This window comes from Plectropomus leopardus, chromosome 5, assembly GCF_026936395.1.
Source record: "Plectropomus leopardus strain MGB_pleo_1.0 chromosome 5, ASM2693639v1, whole genome shotgun sequence".
Taxonomy (NCBI): domain Eukaryota; kingdom Metazoa; phylum Chordata; class Actinopteri; order Perciformes; family Serranidae; genus Plectropomus; species Plectropomus leopardus.
In genome coordinates, this window is record NC_142180.1 from 32953633 (window position 1) to 32973823 (window position 20191).

The 20191-nt window shown below is 38.1% G+C and overlaps 2 protein-coding genes across 8 annotated transcripts in view; one reads left to right on the forward strand and one right to left on the reverse strand.

Moving 5' to 3' along the window:
• Window positions 1–322: 322 nt before the first annotated feature.
• anapc4 (anaphase promoting complex subunit 4) lies at window positions 323–13616 on the reverse strand. 4 transcript variants are annotated; one of them, XM_042483484.2, is made up of 28 exons: window positions 13541–13616; window positions 8315–8430; window positions 8116–8221; window positions 7890–8022; window positions 7722–7796; window positions 7615–7641; window positions 7478–7522; window positions 7289–7373; window positions 6273–6380; window positions 6003–6173; window positions 5733–5797; window positions 5530–5572; window positions 4820–4896; window positions 4634–4734; window positions 4402–4453; window positions 4204–4259; window positions 4034–4080; window positions 3891–3947; window positions 3733–3789; window positions 3555–3648; window positions 3281–3378; window positions 2907–2968; window positions 2768–2806; window positions 2578–2679; window positions 2416–2493; window positions 2149–2316; window positions 873–996; window positions 323–669 (listed from the first exon to the last, which is right to left on the reverse strand). In XM_042483484.2, the coding sequence occupies exons 2-28, from the start codon at window positions 8420–8422 to the stop codon at window positions 433–435; spliced, it is 2415 nt and encodes an 804-aa protein (XP_042339418.2). In that variant the 5' UTR covers window positions 8423–8430; window positions 13541–13616; the 3' UTR covers window positions 323–432. The 4 variants fall into 4 exon arrangements, with proteins under 4 accessions (XP_042339418.2, XP_087934118.1, XP_042339405.2 ...); XM_088077992.1 differs by lacking the exon at window positions 13541–13616 and adding an exon at window positions 9822–9949; XM_042483471.2 differs by lacking the exon at window positions 13541–13616 and adding an exon at window positions 9712–9920.
• The window catches only part of palld (palladin, cytoskeletal associated protein), a 74333-nt gene continuing 67034 nt past the window's right edge, over window positions 12893–20191 (forward strand). For all 4 annotated transcript variants that reach the window (XM_042483446.2, XM_042483458.2, XM_042483464.2 and 1 more), the window contains exons 1-2: window positions 12893–13109; window positions 14697–15674. In XM_042483446.2, coding sequence (XP_042339380.2) covers window positions 14698–15674 — 977 coding nt within the window. In that variant the 5' untranslated portion in view covers window positions 12893–13109; window position 14697. The remainder of the gene's footprint in view (window positions 13110–14696; window positions 15675–20191) is intronic.

A 20191-nucleotide genomic window follows, 5' to 3' on the forward strand; every position in this document is an offset into this window, starting at 1 on the left:
CTTTAGCTTGTTTAAGTTATTTTATTCTGAAATGTTTGTGCCTTTAATACTATATACATACTTCCTTCATGCTCTGGTTGTGTTTTAGTAAATACACTGCTGAGAAATAAGTATGTAAGATTATAACCTTGCTAAAATCACAAAGTGGCCTAAGACTTTTACCGTAATGTAATAATCCACAGAAATTCATTGCTGGTCCAATTCATCTCTACAGCAAAAATAAAAAGTTAAGGTGACAAAAATGCTAATTTACTTCAAATAAACAGTATTTTTTAAAAGTTTAAAGAGGAGACTAAGAAGAAAAATCAGCTTAAAGAAAATATGTACACAAACCGGTTTATTTTCCTATACAAACATTACATTTATTTCAGGATGTCGTAAAAAAAAAAAAAAGAGTCTTACATTTATGTCACTTGTTTCTGCGTCTCAGTCTTAAGAAAGCTCCAGGGCTTCCTCAGACTCCAGACGTTCCTCAGGTTTTTTAAACACATCTCTTTGCTCATCAGCTTCATCTATAGCCTCCACGCTCTCCTCTCCCTGCCCCTCGCTGGTCATAGTAGTATCCAACCCATCCTGGTCAGCACTGGCATTCTGTGACTCACCTCCCTCATCATCTTCATCCTCTACATCCATTTCAAAAACACGAATGTGCCTCAGATTCGCACTTAGCTGCCAGGAAAGAAAAAGCGAATGTCAGGAGACAGTCTATGACATTCGCTCAGTGGTATGCGCTTCACAGGCAGAGAAAAAGGATCATCTGACCTACTCTAGAAGAGATACTGCATATACAGTTCTTTCTCACATAATATCCCTCACTAAAATTCCCACACACTAAATATAATGGGAAGTCCAAGATATATAATTTGACTTACCACACAGGCCACTTTGCGGATTCCATTGACAGCTACAAACTGAGCCTTCATGTTTTCCAGTTCACGCCACTGATTCCCCAACACCAGGCCTTGGCACGGGATGGCACTGCTCTGCTGGTCCAGCCTGAAGGGTTCCAAAACATTTTCATGGATAAAATTTAAAAACTTTTCAATGACTTTTCAAGGACCCATAATTTTTTTCTTGCCCCACTGGCCCGAAATTGTAATTTCAGCTAGCTGGCATACATGAACGGAGAGATGGAACGCAGCGAGAAAATGAAGCAACGTAAGTGATGGTAAACAAATGTCTCACATCAACGCATATTACAGCTATGCACATCGACGGTTATCCACAGAAGACTACTGCAATGATTTTATAACAAACAACAAAATTACATGAAATCTTTCAAACAATCATACCAATTCCATGACTTTTTGAGGTCTGGAAAAAAGTGATAGGGAAATTCTATAACTTTTCCTGGTTTTCCATGATCTTGTAAACCCTGAACCTGACATGAGTGACATATGCAAAATCTTTTATCCTTATCAAATGCTGTTTTAGAAAATGACCTAAACTAAATTAAGTATAACATTTAAATAGTTTTAAGCCACTCACTTCTAAGTCCTAACTAGGGCTCATCCAAATGCTTCGAAGCTTTGATCGTTGCCAAGTATTCTCAGATCGGGACATTTAAACGTATGGATCGTTTTGTGACTCTTACTTACTCGCAAGAAGTCAAAAAAGCCGATCACCTGACATAGTTTCAAAATTAGCAAACACAACACCCAAAAAGCTGAGTGTCATTATGCCAAAGGAAACGGGCATATCACAAATCTACAAGCTTAGCAAATCACCTGAAAACTATAAGTAACAGCTAAACTGTCTTGCAAAGTATTCTTTTTATCTAGCTACTAATGCATATATTAATTTAACTTAAATGCTAACAAAGTGGCTAACTGTCACATTATTCTAGGTTCAAAAACGATTGACTTACGATACAGTACGATACGGTATGATGCGGTACGATATGGTATGATAAGATACACTTTTTTGTCCCTGTAGGGGAAACTTGTCTTGGACTCAGTGCTGCACAAACAATGCCTCCGCACTTACATCAGTCACACTATGACAAAAGAAACAGCCCAAACAAAAACAACCTTTGTCCTCATCTATCATTAGCCCCCTCGTCAAAGCTATGATTAATTGCAGGCATTTCTTACTTCGAAGCTTTGATGCCCAAAAACTGGTATTTATGACAGCCTAATGCTCACTCACCTCATGTTTGGCTCCCAGTTGAATTCAGCCTCAGAGCTCAGGGTGGAAGCAAGAGGAATCTGAGCCAGGACGTGCTTTTTGTTCTCGTCTTCTGATCCTTGCAGGACCACGGTTAGCATTTCATCATCATAGAAACGGGCATCTAGGCAGCTGTATACATAATTAGGCCTGAAAAAGAAAAATCATGGTTGCAACATTTTCACTAGCTGAGGAATTATTCAGCGTTTTTGTTTTTTAATTGGTAAGAATGACGTGAGAGGCACTAACTGGGCTGCAGCATTATCGTCTTCTGCATTGTCAAGATGATGGCTGAGGTCAACGGACATGACACTGTTGGGGATATGTCTGTTCAAGCAAAACAAATATGATTATAAACAGATGAAATACACAAAGAAACTCATACATACACTCACAATCAAATAAGTGTACCTGTTTGGGTCTGTTCCTTTTCGTAACAGGTAGAGTTTGCAGGGTGAAATCTCTGGCATGCAGAACACAACATGGTGCATTTTGGCTTTTTTGTCATTCCACCTGTAGAAATGAAAAAATATCATGATTCAAACCATATCTGACTGCTAAGAACCATCAGAAATCTCCAGGATGTTTGTGTTTTACGTACAAAGATGGTAGTTCAAAAAGTCGTGGAGTGTTTTCAGAGCTGGGAAGACAATTGACATAAACAAATAAGTACAATTTTATTCACATAAATTCATTCATATTTTAAAAAAAAAATACAGGTAAAGAAATTAGGATCATACCTCTCTGGCACAGTGTACAGGGGCAAAAAGACGGCCTGTTTTACAGACCTTCCAATGACTTCCTGTGTACAAATCACAAACAATATATAAGCAACATGTACAATGGCATAATATTTCAACACATTTCAAGTTAATGTTTAAAAAGCATGCTCAGTTTTCTTTAAATTACACAAAAAACACATAATAAATCCATGTTGTCTTGCACTGCAGTATGTTTAAAATGCTGCAGGAAGGCTTTCGATCTACAGACAGAATGAGCAATATTGTTCCTACTCTCAAAACGTATCTAAAAGCTACACTTTCAAAGTGTTTAATTCCTGACTTTGAGAAAGAGGAAGAAGGAAAGAGGAAGATGAACAGCACATTAAACTCACTGCAGGTTTCTGTAGACACTGCTCGATCACATTCTCCATCATCCTCTTGACAAAGTGCAAAGATTTTTGGGGAAATGAAGGAAACAGCAAAGGGCTCTCTGCAGAAGATGAACATTTTCTCTCTTAGTTTTATTATTACTTTACAGATAGCCAAAACTCAAACTAATGGAAATGCAGGAAATGCAGTGGTTTATCACTAAACAATTAATAAATTGATTAATAACTGATTAATAAAAAATGTGTCTGCACTTCTAAAGTCAAGATCATAGTTCACCCTTCAGGTGCGTGCTCTCCTGTAAAAACTTCAGCCACTGGTTTCCCTTTGTGTTGGGCGGAGACACAAGGTCCTCGTCCTCATCCTTCAGGTACTACAGATGAAAGAGAACCTGAATGATGTAAGATAGCAGCTCCTTTCAAAAACACTTACAGCTATGCAAAACAAAACCACGTACCTGACCAACTCGTTCTACGTTAAAGTATTTCCCTTTACGATCAAAGAGTTCTTCATTCTGTAAAACCAGAGGGCAATTAAACTGAGTTTGTAAAAAGCTGTAAAAATGTTGATGATATGTGTTTAATTGTCATCACAGGGCCGTTATGATAATCTCACCTCGCTGAAATGCTCAGACAGGAAGTCAGCAACAAAGGCAATGTCCTTCTGTGTCATCTAAAGGATTCCCCATCATGTTAAAATTATTTTAGGAACACTTAAAAATCACAAATCTCTCTCTCTCAGTGCCTCTGATAACTCACCTTGTTGAGTTCTGGTGGTACGTGCTCCTCACACATTCTTAGCATGGCTGTGGGGAAACAAAAACGTTTGAGCAAAGAAACAATAATTTGCTCGTTTTTACAAACGAGCAGGTCAAAATGTATGAATGAGCATAATGATAAATGCCTCCATCAATAACTTTCATTCTTACCTACGTACAACCACCGAAAAAAGGCTTTAAAGTTTTTCATACTCTTGTCAATCACCCTAAAATGACAAAATAAAAGTAGTGATTTTTTTTAATAACACTAATATGGAATACAGCAGCAAATACACAATTTATACACACACAAAAAATAACACGGTGATGGTGCAAAGAGATAATAAATTAAGAAATCATTGAACTCACTGCAGAAGTTCATTGGCTTTCAGAGAAAATGAACCCACAGCTGTGATGGCACCTGAAAATATTAAACACGTGTTTGCTGGAGATAGAAAGCTGATTTTTTTTTTTTTTACTGATCATGTAGGCTGGGGGCACGGCTGTTGGGAGACGTTTGCTTGGAGGGCTCTATGTCAGAAAGGGATTTCTGAGTCAAGGTTTATTTGACAAACTCGTCCCATTTGCAGGGACACGGTACCTTCTATAGCGGCTGAATCCAGACCGAGGGGCTCAAACTTCTGCTTCCACAGGGACATGCCTTTCACCTCGCTGAGGTGATACAGCAGAGCCTCAGAGCCGCTGCAGGGAGTGAAAAACAGGGAGAGATTTTGATGGAGAAATCTCAGATAGCAGGCAGCGCTGAGAAGTAAGAGGCTGAAAATACCTCTGCAGGTGGCTGATGACTAGCTTCTGGATGCTGGTGTAAGAGGACTCAATTGACTGGCCAAGCTTCTTCAGGCCCTTTAGAGGAAATCCAACACAAAAAAACAGATGTCTTTTCTCCTTTAAACAGGATTCCTACAGCTTACAACATTACAAATTATACTGGATGCTTTTTAAGACTTTTTAATGCCACTTGGGGTAAAATTTAAGACCAATTTTACAATAACCTAAAAGGAAAAAAAACATGTATCACAGTTTTTGTTTTTACATAGTTAGGAACAATTTTGCCCAATTGGGAAATACCAAACATTTATTTGTGATTTTTATTACTGATTTTGTGTGCCTCACTCTGTATGTGGGATTATTCCAGTGCTTTAATTTCCATCTCCCCATCAAATTCAGTTAATTATTCAAAAAAACATTTTTAAAAAGTTACCAATCATTTTTTGATTTTACAACGCAACGTCAGAAAAACGCAATTCATATCATCCGACTTCCAATGTCTTTGCATTTTCAAGTCTTTTGAAAGACTAATTTAAGACATTTTAATACCAATTAAGACATTATTTTTAGATTAATGAATCCAATGCCTCTGAATACTTTTTAAGGATCCAGGGGGATTTAACCCTGTTAAACGGAATATTTTATGGGCTGCACATAAAATAAAATTTGAACATTAAGAGGAGCATATACACCACCTCTTACTCTTACCTTGACAGTCAGTTGGTTCATGAGAAGAGCCTGTAGTTCAGGACTACATAAAAGCAGAGAGCGAAGCGTTACAAACATTAGAATCATCCCTACAATCAATACTAGCATAATAAGCTCAAGGTTTTGCCACCATCTGCAGGACACTTCAAACACTGCAACATGACAGAGAGTGATTACTAAAAATAAAAATTCTCTTTGCTCACCTTGATTGTCCCCACAGCAAAAGCTCCAAAAACTCATCCTGAACTTGAGTGCTCGTGTTCTTTTCCTACAAACAGGACAAACATTAATCACAAAGCAACTATGATGGACAGAATTGTGATTGTGGCACAAAAATGATGAAATATTAAAGCTCTTTAATATTATACCTCTAAAATCTCATAGATTTAGGGGTATAATAACTCTCTCTTTTGAAATGTCTCTCCCTACTCTCTAATTTTAACCAATTCAGACTTCAGCTCACACATACTGACCTGAACAAACTTAGTGAGTCGGAGATCCATCTGCATGAGGATGTCCTCCCAGGCTTCACACATGCATGTGAGTGAGAGGTGCAGGTACTGCAGCAGGGTGGAGATGTGGGTAAACTTGCGTGCCATCCTGGTCACCTCAGGGAGACAGTCTGACAACAGCCCTGTGTCGAGCTGGAAGTCAAAGATGAAATAAGCAAATGAAAAGGCAGATTAGAGCAGAGATGAGGAACATGAAGGAAATGAGATATGCAGCCAAATCATCTGTCTCACCTGAATGTAACAGATCTCTGGGTTGTTGTCAGTAGACCTGACTTCTGCGATGACGGACAAAGACTTGAGATCACTGGAGAGACTCAGGCTGCGACACGTTCCTGATACCTGTAAAGTGTCAGTAATATAAAATAGTTGAATCATGAAATGTGTTGTCGTACTCTTAAAATATGGGATTCAGAGGTATTATATTCGAGACCTTTGAAGTTACACCATTTTTGTGCCACAGGTACAATTCTACCCATTATAGTTGCTTTGTGATTAATGTTATTGTTGTGAAGCTAATGGTGTTTATATTTTGTTGAGACTGACAAAGTGATGATTCAACTCTACACTGCCTGTTGAGTCTAATGTTTGCTGTTCTGTCCCTTCTGTTTTTGCTGTTTCATGACAAAATTCTAAACTTCAGATCAGATTTATGCCAACTAATATCTTATCCATGTGATTGACTAAAGGAGCTGTATTTGACAATCAGAGCATATCTAGAATTGAGAGTCTGAGAGAGATTGTATGCACATAGCACTCAACATGGAGGTGGCTGAGCTGGCGGCTAGCAGCCCGCAGTGCTAACAACACAAATAACACAAACAGCGCTGACATTGCTAATAAAGTTAACCTGGGGAGGAACCAAAAAGAAGGGCGTTACGTTTTCACAACAGTTCCGCCTCTGTGGGTCGCAAAGCATTATCAGTGGTAACAGATGTATAACTGCAAGCAGAGCGGGAGCAATAAACTAGCCAGGGAAGCACACACAACAGAGACTCACATCCACTAACATGCATGCACAACCAGATCGTCAACCTCAACAAAGAGCAGAGAAACAAAGATTACAACACACACAGAGAAGGAGCATGACTTCATTCTCTGCTCAGGATGCCATTACTCCACTATATCTTTACACCACAAATAGTCATTTGGTGTAATAGTAATGCTCTGAATGTCACATACAGCTCTTTTAATGATTTAGTGTGAAAGATGTAAAGGACAATTCGTAAGAATTAACAAAATAGCCTTACCCCTGTAAGAGTGGCAATCTTGTACATCCCGTAGGCATAAAGCTCCACAAAGCCAGCATCTCCTCCAAGAACAAGTACGTTCAGCCTGCACGGAAACAAAATGAGGGAATGAAATTATTTCCAGTCAAAAGACACTTGCATTAAAGAGAATTTGTTTCTGTGCATGATTAAATGTGAGGCTTAATTTACCTGACTTCTCCTAGTAGATTCATGATCTCATCAGACTTCTCCTCACTGTAACATAGAAAGATAAATAAATATGGCTGCTATCACAAACAAAACATACTGTTTAGACTCATGAGTTATGCACTGAAATGTTGCCACACCTGAAGATCTTTGAAGTCGTGCTATAGCTGAGGAAAAACAAAAGTTTGCACAAACGTTATTTCATGAACCCAGACTAACTTGCTTTATCACCTGATGTGCATGTTACCTCTTGGGGAGTGTTGGTAATTTGGGAAGAAAAAGTTTGGATTCATCCTCTGAGTTGTAAAAGGAGCTGAGGGCACTGAAACATATTAAAAAGATGAAACATTCACATTATCCTGGATGGTCAGATACCAACTGTGCCACTGGTTTGATCCCTAAACTTTGTGCATACCTGCTCTCCTCTGTCACCTCCATCCAGTGCATGCAGGTTACAGGGCTCTGCATTGGGAACACATGGAGGATCTCTGCTTTCTCGACACCACACAGGACCACCTGCTTGGTGTCTCCGAGGCTGAAGGCCAAAACTGGGGATAAAAGAGATTAAAAGCATAATATATTCATGTTCCCGTCAACAAGCAGACACCGATAAACACAAAGATATAAACAATTGTTCCTACTTTTGCCATCTGGTCGCCAGGCGAGTGCAGTGATCTCCTTCCCAGTATACTCACTGGGCGGTAAACTCCAAACACGCTGGAAACTAGCCAAGCGATGTAGCAGCAACTATAGACAAATGTGAACTTTCAAGTTTTAAAACCTCTAAAAAGATACTAAGCCATGCTTTAAGCTAAAACAAATATATATTTTTAAGCCTACCTCTCCAGTTGTGTTGGCCAGTGCAATGAGATCCCTTTTGGGGGACCATGCCATACACAGTACAGGATTAGGGAGCTGCTTCTCTCCCACTTGCCTGAAGGCGGGCATGTTGTGAGCTGGAAAATGTTAAAAGTGTCAACTAATACACAGATATGAATGTGGACAGCTAAATTTAAAAATGTTAGACATGCTGAAAGGTGATCCTGTTATTGGTGCTGGAGGACACATAGTTGAGCCTTTGTCACAAGGTTTACAGTTACATTTGTCTCTAGAATTAAAATGGGCAGTCGGGCTGCAGAAAAAAATCACTGGTGCAAGCTTGTTGCTATGCTGAAGAGTTATTTATCTTCAGAGTCAAGAATTTGGAAGGTAACCCTGAAAGCTACCTGTTTCAGCATCTCCCCTCTGGTTGGTGCTATATGCCAAAACAAAGGCACAAAATCACATGTCGTAACACCTCTTTGGGGCAATCAGCCTTTTCTATAAAAGGCTCTAAAACTACCAATCAAAATAAAATTAACACAAGATATTAAGATTTTTAATAAAAGTGTTAAAGGTTGGCTGAAGCAAAATCAGATATGTGAGTGTGTTAATTAGTTCCTATCAAATAAACTATTTAAAAAAAACAGTGTCTTTCCACAGGCAAACACCTAGATAAATACTTAACACCAAACCATAGTGTCAAGAAATATCCCTTTAGTATAAGCACCCACTTTAACAGTAACACACACAAACACAAACACACACACACATTTAAATTCACACTGAAAACATGTAAACATCTGCCAAACACAACCAAGAATGTCGTATTCGCTGTTTACAACCAAATGTATACAAGCAACCCTTTACATCTACATTGTTAATCTACATTTATTCCAACAGTCTTTGCTGTTTGCACCATTTCACTATTGTCCGACTGTTTTCAAACTTTATTGAGGTGAATGAAAAATGAAAGCTGACTCTGGAAATTGACATTAAACAGAACTGGGCAACCTGCCAGCAAAATATATCAGTAACAATTCCGACTATTTGTTATTGCAATTTTCAAGGACACACATCTACTGTTTTTCTCGGTCTTTATGTGGTTGTAAATTGGGATTGGACTGTGACATTTGAACATGTCAGGCTAGCTTTTGGGAAATTCAACTGTATTTTAAATGAGAAAAAAAATAGCGTGCAGCAGGTGGGCAACGTTAGCACTAGCAACGACCTAAAGAGCATAGTGCTAGACAGATAAATGAGCAAGCTAACTAACTAACTAACTAACTAACTAACTAACTTACTAAACGTGTGTGTTTATCAGCCTGATTCTTCCCTTTAGTAGTCGTGAACACAATCTTCTGTTCCAGTTGTCGATGTTTTGCTAGCAGGTTTGTTAGCAAGCTGACGAAGCTAACCTGAAGTAGCCTCCGCGGCTAATTCCACCGTGCTGGAGATCATAGGCGCTGAAATAAGAACTGCAACTACCTTTGAGAATTATTACACGCCAAAAAGACTCTGCTCTGACCTGCGAAACACTTCATTTGCGTTTTCTACACGCTGAGTTTACAAAACAGCGGACTGTAGCGCCATATTTTCACTTTGACCAATCACTGACAAACTACGGAAAGCGAGAGAGGACAAATTTGTACGGAGGGAAACGCGATTCGTAAATGGCTGACTGCAGTCGAAAGAGGAAGAAAAGTATATTTTAATTTAATTATAGATGTGCGGTTACCACAGGAGCGTCCGTAAAGTGGTAAACACCACTATATTACCACTTATTTACATCCCGATTTGATGCTACGCAGAGCACAGTTAGTTAACAGGTTTAGCAGTTGGTTAAGTTAAGGTCAACATATCGCACTGCAACTTCCGGTAAATACTTTCAAAATACAGTTACCTCGCCTAATGTATTCAAACCATAGACAGCATGTACTTATCCTTATATACAGTCAATGATTCAAACAAAAATGATATTATATGATGCAATACGATTCCATATATGAAATAAACAGGATTAATAAACAATACGAATCTATTTATTTTATTTTGTTTTATTTATTTTCTTGTCTGCTTATTTGTCTGTGTCATTTTAATCATTTGTAACTTGCATTTTCAATTTAATCTTTCAGATATATTGTTTGTTTGTTATTACCTGTGCTGTACCTTTTACCTGATGTTTTGTAGTTTGCCGAAAATAAAGGAATAATAATGTATAATCATAATCATAATCATAATCATAATCATAATCATAATCATAATAATAATGACGCTGGTTTTAAATGGTTTAAACATTAAGCTTAATAACTTTGAAATGACAAAGGGTTTGTGTTCTCCAGTCCATTGGCTAAAGTACACACTAGTAAAAACACAAAGTTGTGTAATAACATGTCTTGAAGGTACAGCAATGGCTGTAAAAGGAGGATTTGTCTGCCAAATCATAAGTAATACTAAATGTACAAAACATATACTATAAAGAAGCCTCAGCTGCATGTGTTATCTTTATTGTTTAAATAATTCATATTCTGATTACAATATTTCTTGTAATCAACCCATTGTGTCGAGATGATATCTGGCAATACATGTCTAAATTCAGAAAGACGTCTCTGAGGCGCCCAGTAATATTTTTAAATACTATAAATACTGCATATAGGCCACACGTAAACATAACCTGTGGTGTAAGGGATACGTATTGTGGTGGACACATACAGTGTAAAGTAGCGCTGGAAATGTTTTAGTGCTATTCTTAGAAAGATCACAGTACAGATACAAGTTTGTATGTTGTAGAAGTCACCACAAAATAATGCAGTTATTTTTAAGTGATACCTTAGTATCAGTTACTAATAATCGGGACATGATGACGAGCAAGTGGGATTTTAAAGAATTCTGTGTGTGTGTATGTGTGTGCAGTAGACAGTTATTACCGTGGAAATTCCTTCCGAACTTATCATGGGCACTTTACTGTAATCAGTAGATTGATGAAGAACCAGAATAGCTCTGAGAGCACAAAATGTGATAGTGGCCCTGAAATAGACCAAGCGAGGCTGTGTGGTCCTCACTGACTTGCCCTTCTAACCCACTGTTTTGTCGGAGAGTTTAAAGTTAACCCCAAAATAAAAATAAATACATATTTCCTCTGATCTGTAGCACTACTTATTCATCTAGATTGCTTTGGTGTGAGGAGACGAGTCAAGTATCACTGTGCAGAAAGAAGCGTGCATCATCTGCTTCAACTATCTCATTGGTGCTAATTCAAGCCCCCAGTCCCACGAATCCTTAAAAAGTCTTAAAGGCATTGAAATCATTAATCAAAAAATAAGGCCTTAATTGGTATTAAAATGTGTTAAGTCAATCGTCTTATATGATAGGATTTTATTAATTATTTTTTTCTGACGTTGCATCGTGCAATCTCCAAATAACTGGTGATAAATAACTTTAACAAAAATGAACAGAATGCAGATAAGGATCGAGGAACCACATTTACCACATCCAATTACATGTCAAATTAAAACGCTTTTTCAAGGCAAACCAAACAGATACATTTATAATAATTTATGTTGTAGGTTTTAATTTTTTTTACCACCATTTTAAGTAGATCATCAAATTTTTTAACTTGTTGTTGTTGTTGTTTAACTTGTTCCGAACCCTAAATAACCTTTTTTTCTTTAATTTTGGTTATTGTAAAATTAGTCTGAAATTTAATGGCATTAAAAACTTTTTAAAAGTCTTTCTGTGAAAATATATTTTATTACATTCTGAAACAAAATTAAAAACAATTTGGTAATGAATTCCAGGCCATTATTGCTTGATAATGTACTGTCCTCTGTGAGGACTGTGGGTTATCTTGAGTAATCAGGTCATGATTTCTAGAAAGGGACACTGTCAAATATATGTTCAAATATAAGTCAATATAATATAAGTCAAGCATCTCTACAGCCAATATCTCCAACACTCTGCAGCTCACACCAAAATAATCTACACTGACAAATAGCACTACAGGAAAAAGAAAAATTATGTATTTTAGTTTTGGGGGTGAACTGTTCCTTTAAAATACTACAGATGTGTGCTTTATTTGAATTTTTATCCATAAAGGCAGCACTGACCTTGACCTTAAACCCACTGTGAAAACTTTATGACAGCTTTTGCTAAATCCTCCAAAAGCCTTTCAAGACAACTTAGTCAGATAAGTGGGTGGTCTGGGGTCACCGCGTCCACTCAGCTGGACACAGTCGCCACACTGACAAGCTGCTGTCGTTTCTCTGTGTCACATTAGACATCTCCACTAGAGAAACCATACTGACACATTCAGCAGGATGTCTCCTCATTAATCAAATCTGTGATGTTAACGGAGACCAGAGCACACTGAAAGCTCCTAAAATGTTGCATCAACCCGTTATTTGAGCATATGTGAGTGTGTGGTGTCAAGTTTTACAACAAGCTGCACTATTTTCTGTTTACTGTGTTTGATTAATGAAGATTTGTTCTGTAAAAATGTCACCACTACCTTCTGTTTCCCCCGCACTACCTTAACACTCTCTCCTTGCCAATTTTCTGGCTGTGAAACCCGAGCCATGGGCCAAATATAGCCCCACACAGTGAGCAGTTAGGGACCGGGACAGATGGGACAGCAGGCCACTGCAGAGGCAGTACGCTATTGGACCCTGAGCCTGAGAGATCCTGCTGACAGTCTGACCAGTAAGGCTGCTCTTCTGGAAAGAGACGCTTCTTTTTGGCTGATTCTTGCTCAATAAACACGACAAAACTGGAAGCTCAAAACCAGGAGAAAGTATTTGGACAAATAGCCCACTTTAAGGTAAGTTTTGCCCTGTTTTGCGTCCAGAATTTTATGTTTTGTGCCGTTTATTAAGTGTATGATCTAACTCATTTAGAGCTGGTTTAAAAGTAGTCTTTATAAACAGCATCAGTCAAATTCAGACATGGCATATACAGCATTTCCCCAAATTGTGATTCTTCTTATTTTAGATTATTTGTGTTAAATATCACAAATACTGTGACAATGTATATATAAGATACATGTTGAGTTTATAAGGCTTATAAAGTCTTGGAAAAAGTAGGAGCTGGTGGAAACTTTGACATCAAAGAAAGTTGTTAACATCCTGTCAGTCAGTCTGAGTGTTTTAAATTTTCCACATTCATATTTAATAGGCGCTGCATTGTTGTTATTGTTCTCTTCAGATGAGCCCAGTGACTGTCAGTGTGCGTTTGTGTGTGTCCAGTTGGTACCTGTGTGTGTTTGAAGGTAGCGTCTGGGTTTCAAGGACCTCTCTCCTCAGATCAGGGTGGGTGGGGTTGCACTCTGCTGTAAAAAACATGGCCCAGGGGATTAAAAATAACAACAGCTGGTCTTCAGGACGCCATGAGGCTCCGAGTGTCACACTGCGTCATGCGTGTGTCTTCACCAACAGCTTCACAACATGCTACACGTCTAGCGTCAACGTCTCGAGAGATCAGAGCTGATGAAAACAATTTGAACTGCACGTGACCCTTTTTTCTTTTTACATCTGAGGTAAAAAGTGACAGCAGTATATAATATAGGCTAAAAAAATTAATACACAAAGTGTATAAAAGGTGGCATAAATGTACAATACATGCAGTGTGTGTTGTTGGGCACATTTATTTGGGATTATGGTGAAGGATGCTCTTAGCGTCTGTGCCAAGACTCTCTTGTTTACAAACTGACACGGTTTTAATTTGGAAAATATTTTAGATTTAAATAAAAATTAAAGAAAATAAAAACAATTAAAAAGTCACACAAAATTCCGCTAAAAATGCTACATACAAAAAAAAAGCAAAATAAAACAAAAATACATTTACTAGAGTACAAAATAAAACAAAAATACATTTTTTAGAGTATTTTTAAAAAAAAAAAAAAAAACTTAAGCGAATGCCTTTGTAAATAAATAACTTTTTAAGAAGTGACTCATAAAAAAAATGAATTCAGGCCACAACCCCCATAAAAAAATGTCTTTTAAGGGGGATTTATAAGAAGAGCTCGCTGATCTGATGTCCTCATGGAGGTTATTTCATAATCACTGTTAATGTGAAGTGAAACACGCGAGATAAGCACAACAAAGATCAGAGTGATGGGGGAAATGTCCCGATAGAGACACAGCGAGTAAGAAATGCCAGTCATGTTCACTATGACCTCAGCGCAGGCTTTTGCTAATACCCACCAACTGTGTCCAGTACTGGTCTGACTCATCCTGCCAGCTATGGCCGCCCGAGTGTTGTGAAGTCTGTATTTTAGGCTTGACCCCTCCTGTAACTGTGTCATTTCCCTTTCTGTTGATAATTATCTCATGTACACTGTAAACTGTACCGTCTACAGGGTGTAAATGTGTGTCATCTGCTGGTTATTGACAGTCGACGTGTATTTCAGGATGCAGGACGGGAGTTGGAATCAGCCACTCCCCATCTCTGTGCTGCTGAAGGACCCGGCGGGAGGCGGGACTTTGGAGGGCGATGGGGGGGTGTTTTCTGAGGCGTCCTCTGATGGGGAACTATACCTGGACTCAGTGACAGAGCTGGATTCTGCAGATGGGGACTTTGCAGATCTTACTGCCTTCTTGAGTGCAGAAGAGATTCATCGAAGCCTGGACCTGGCCCTGGAGGCCTTTGGTGGCACAACTGAATCTGAAGATCCAGGCCCCTCTAATCCTACAGTCCAGGAGCAGGCTCCCCCCTCTCTCCCTGTGACCCCTCAGACTACTGAAAACCTCACCACTAGCCCAAAACTGCAGACCAAAGCCCCCTGCCCAGATGACAGTGTAGCAGTTGAAGTCTCTTCCAGCCAGAGCGCCCCCTCCAGTAAACCCGTTCAGGTGTCCAGCGAAGCTCCGGCCTCTGCTGAGAAGATCGTTCGCCACAAACCCATCCAGCCAGTTTATAAGCAGGATAAACCCAGGCTGCTTCATGAAGGCCTGGAGCTGAATGATCGGGCATCTTCTGCCACAGAGTTCTGTAGCCGAGCTGCCACGTTCATCGAGGAGCTCTCATCCATCTTCAAAGGTTCTGCTCATATGGAGCAACAGGTGGAGGAGGACTCCTCCTCTCCTGACAGTGGCTATTTAACGCCAAGGAGTAAGCGACCGGTCCCTCAGGGCTCAGTCTCTGCTCCGCCTCAGCCTCCCTGCCAGCAAGAGGAGATGCAGTGTAGCCAGCCAGCCACGAGCCTCGAGTCTCAGCCTGGAGGCTCGACGGCAGCTTCTGCAAAGCACCAAAACTCTGGAGCTCCAACCTCACACGGACCGCTGTCTCCTCCCTGCTTCCTCCAGAAGCTGAAGAGTCAGGAGGTGGCAGAGGGAAGCCCCATTCGTCTGGAGTGCAGAGTCGTAGGAAACCCCCAGCCGCTCGTCAGGTAAGGTCTGATTTCACCACGATGTCCATTAAGTAGCCGTTCTGGAGCTTTCAGTGATATTACATGATGTTCCTCAGCAGATGGTGTTTTGTTGCCATTGAACTGAAGATGCTACTTTAAGGACTTCTTGCCATGTTGATGTGAGATGTTTAAGCTTTAGCTGGAAACACAAGCTTTAATTGTTGGGGTTGGATTTGACAAATACCTGCTGATTTTAATGATAAAATATTGTATTTTTTATGGTGATTTATATCATATATTTCAAATTCTGTTGTGTAGAGCAAACATGTTTTCAGAACATACCGATATTATGAAAATTACACTTCGATATTCTCTGAAAAAGAAATAAAATCGTATATCATGTATCGTATATAAATGAATTTAGCTGAGGTCCCACTTGTTTAGATTACTGAGTAATTATTTAGTTAACTAATTCAAACAGTGTCAGTGAGTGTATTTGTCAAATTAGTAATCTGGGTCAGATAAATGACTAACAATGAAAAAAATTAAATTAAAGAAAAAGATTAACGAATCAAAAAGGAAATTATCAACTACTTTACTGAAACATTACATTAAAAAAAACTTTTCATTTACTCATTGCGGTATCTGTTGAGATTGTTTCATTTGCGAAGGTGTGTCGCTGAGATTTCTACACACACCCCAAAATAAACTCAATTTAACAGGATACTTTGCCAATTTCAACCAGCTTTGTATCATAACAATGTGGGTGGTGAAGTGCGGTAAAAATACCTCCATCTTACTGGCGCCCAGATCTCCTTGCTCATCTCCCAGTTTTGCTGGCTCTAAGGCTGTTAAGGCTGCCTAAACTACAGATTGTACTTCCGCATTTTTGTATGCCTGCCACCAGCATAAAAACAAATCTCAAGGAAAAAACAGCCACTCTTTGCTGCTCTCTAAAACTCAGACCAAACTCCAATCAAGCGGGAAAACTAATGTTGATAAACCAAATTCTGTAACTGTTACGCATATTTATCACTTAAAATGAGAATATGAGAATGTGTAAACAGGAAGGAAGAAACTGAGGCTTAAAAAACTCGGATCAAATGGTAAAACTAGGAGATGCTGTTTCCGCTCACCTTTGAACTGTAATTGGAGATTGTTTGTTACCAGCCAGTTTCCAGATTGTTCCCTGTGCCAAACGGCCATGCTTGCATTACATCACCCACCAGCAGTGCATTCTGGTAGTTGTAGTTTTTTTTTCTTCCTACCAAAAGTGTATACCATTATCCCTTTTCTCTGGTTTCTCTGGTCATGTAGCACCAATCTAATTTTAATACTTGCATCTTTTTACGACAGCTAAGTTGTATGAAAATATTGTCTTTTCAGCAGTGAAATACTTCTTTAATTTGTGGTGCTCACAGAATTGAAAAACAAACATGAAAAGCCAACAAAATAACACCTTTGTTATTGTGGATAATCCACAGGATGACAATTTTGACAAAGTTGCAAGTGTTGACAGGGATCTGTGAATTATCCAGAGTAACCTGTTTCTTGGAAAGATATGTTGCTCCTGAATGTCATTTTTCAATGCTGCTAGCATAAAGTTACTTAAATTGTAGGTGGATGTAGAGATAGAAAATGAATAAACCAAATAAAACATAAACAGGGGGCATGGCTAGATACTGATGCTGTTTGACAGGTAACTTGGTTATCTGTGAGAGTATCTGTGCTGTATATGCAAACAGTCTGTTTTTTTTTCTCTGACGGCTGAAAGTTTAATTTTAATCACCAACTCTGTGTGAAGACCTAAATTCATACCTCCAGTCTGACATTATTATTATTATTTTCTTTATTGATAAAGAAAGAATTCAGGCCGAGATAAAATTATTTTTCTGCTTAACAATAAGATCAATAATTCATAGTTTATATTAAACCTGGGTACAGTTCCTGGTTGTTTCCAGTTAGTGATTTGTGGTGTAAAAGTGTTTGAGACCATAAACAGAGAGATTTTGAGCTTTCAGATGATGACTGGTAAGCGTGTTCTCGTAAATCATCCCTTAAACCTGCCAAAAACTCTGCTGTAGAAATTAGCATTTCTTAGTGTGTGAAAATTATTTGTAGTTGTAGAAAAAAAATATGTCTAAATTAATTTTTATACAACCTGTCACCTTTATTGTAATTTCTGGGACCTGTATTACCCTAATTAGATTACCAGTAGTTTAAATAAAAATAAAAACAAATCTTGACTAAAAGTAATGACTAAAATATCATGAGTTTTATCAACTAAAATGTCATGAATTTTCATTGACTAAAACATTTTGAGTTTTTGTCAACTAAAAGTAGACAAAAACTTTGGTAGTAGAAACCTTGATTTCTGAATACTGTACTGTGTATCAGTTTATGAAATGATAATGTTTACATTTTTAACTTACTAAATTCAATTTTTATTTTCTTTTTAATTAAAAAAATAATGTTCTCTAATAATGAACAATGTTAACAGTGGTGATGTCTTTATTTTCTTCAAGCGCTCTCTTAATCTCTTTGTTTTTGAATGTTGTTTTGTTTGTAATCCATGTCCTGGTGTGGATCCAATCTAATCTAATCTAATCTAATTTTATCTAATCTAATCTAAAAAGGATAAAAAAAGACTAAAATGTGATTTAACAAGCATTTTCATCTCAAGATTAAATCCTAAATAGCTACCAAAATTAACACTGGATACCACTAGGGGTAAAATAACAGTCCATAACAGTAATTTAAGTGAAATGACACTTACAGAAACATTGTTTATCTTGTTTACCTGCTGAAGTGAAATAACACGCAGCTCAGGTAACATTAGTGGAAACTTCTGCGCTAACATTCAGAGTTTCATGATACTGGATGAACATGATCTAGGAATGCGCTGACCCAAAGTTTATGAACAGACCTTTAGTGTCAGTGATGTCGACCAGACCAGGCATCAGGCCATTAGAGATAAGGTGAGTGAGATGGGAGGCGGCCAGGAGGTGAGAGTTACCCCTGTGTTGACAGGCGGGCCACCTGGTTTCGGGTTTGCGGGGACTTCCACTCTGTGTCCACTGGTACCTGTGCCAGTTTAAGCAGGGACCTGGATGAACTGTTATTCCATTGGAGAGGACAGCAGCCCCTGCCCCTAGCCTGGTTAACTAAAAATACACTCCTCTCTTGTTTCTAGATATGTAGAAACCTACATATATATATCCCTCACAGCTCAGTCAACGTGCCTGCTGTTTACTATAGGGACATACCTGTGCTAATTAAAGTTGCAATCTATTTTAGATTTGATCATTTCAGGGCTGTAGGGACGAGCGTCTGCAGTTTGTGTCTGTTTCTCAAAATATTTTAGCTTTTCTGGCTGAATTAAAGTGATTCTGGGCAATACTGTCCACATTTTATCACTTTTAAAGTATTAAACCCCAATATTTTTAATAGTATGCTCTTATTGCAGCAGTTTATGTAAACACTAAATCATTAGAATATGCTATTAAAATGTGGATGTCCTCAGCCTGACATGTTTAAAATTTAATGTGAATTTAATTAGTGATGGAAAAAGACATTCTTAAAATTTAATGTGAATTTAATTAGTGATGGAAAAAGTACTCAAATATTTTATTTGATAAAAGTAAAAGTACAAAACAATACTGCAGAGTAAAAATACTGTTACCAGTTAAAGTTCTTCATTCAAAATCTTACTTAAGTAAAGTACAAAAATCTCAGATAAGCGGAAGAAAATGGATGGACAAAAGTATTAGCATAAAAATATACTTAAAATTGAAAGCAAAGTACTTATGTAGAATACTATGCATTACATAACTGTATTATAATGTTAATGCATTATTGTGTTCATCACTTTAATGTAGCAGCGTATAAAGCTGGAGCTAATTTCTTTTTTACCGCCAGGTAGCTTAATTTATGACAACACTGAACTTGACCTATTTATTTATTGACTATTTATTTATGCTTTTTAGTCTGTTTTACTAATTTATTAAATTATATTTAATTTTATAATTTTTACCATTTTTATATATTATTATTATTTGTGCAGTTGATTTATTATTTAGAGTATTTTGTTTATTTATTTACCTCTGGTTTTACTGTATAAAGCACTTTGTGTTACACTTATCGCTTGTCATTTAAATGCTGTGGAATAAAAAGTGTAATATTGGCTTCCAAATGAAATAGAGTAGAAGTAAAAAGGAGCATAAAATGGAAATACTCAACACCTCAAAGTAAGTAAGTACCTGAGAGTCTTAAAATTGTACACAAACACAGTACTTGAGTGACTGCACGTGTCCGAGGTTAGAGTACTGGCCCCTCCAAAGGGTCAGATCGAGTTTAACACCTAACTTGCATTAAGTTTTGATCAGGCAATGTGTTTTAGGTGTCTGTGTAATCAGAAGACATAAAGTCGGTGGCCCAGGACGAGTATCTCCCCGGCAGGCTATGAGGGGCCTCTCCTGCAGCCGTATAAATAGTCCTCAGGCCAACAGGAGCCAGGCACAGGAATGCAGGCAATGCAATGACAAGGCGTTTTCACT

Bases quoted from the DNA above. Each gene is read 5' to 3' on its own strand.
- anapc4 (XM_042483471.2), bottom strand. From the start codon at position 9,754: ATGATCTCCAGCACGGTGGAATTAGCCGCGGAGGCTACTTCAG. The intron at 7,523-7,614 runs GTGTGGCAACAT...TCTATGTTACAG, and splicing joins ACGACTTCAAAGATCTTCAG to TGAGGAGAAGTCTGATGAGA. The intron at 6,381-7,288 runs GTAAGGCTATTT...GACACTTTACAG, and splicing joins AGATTGCCACTCTTACAGGG to GTATCAGGAACGTGTCGCAG.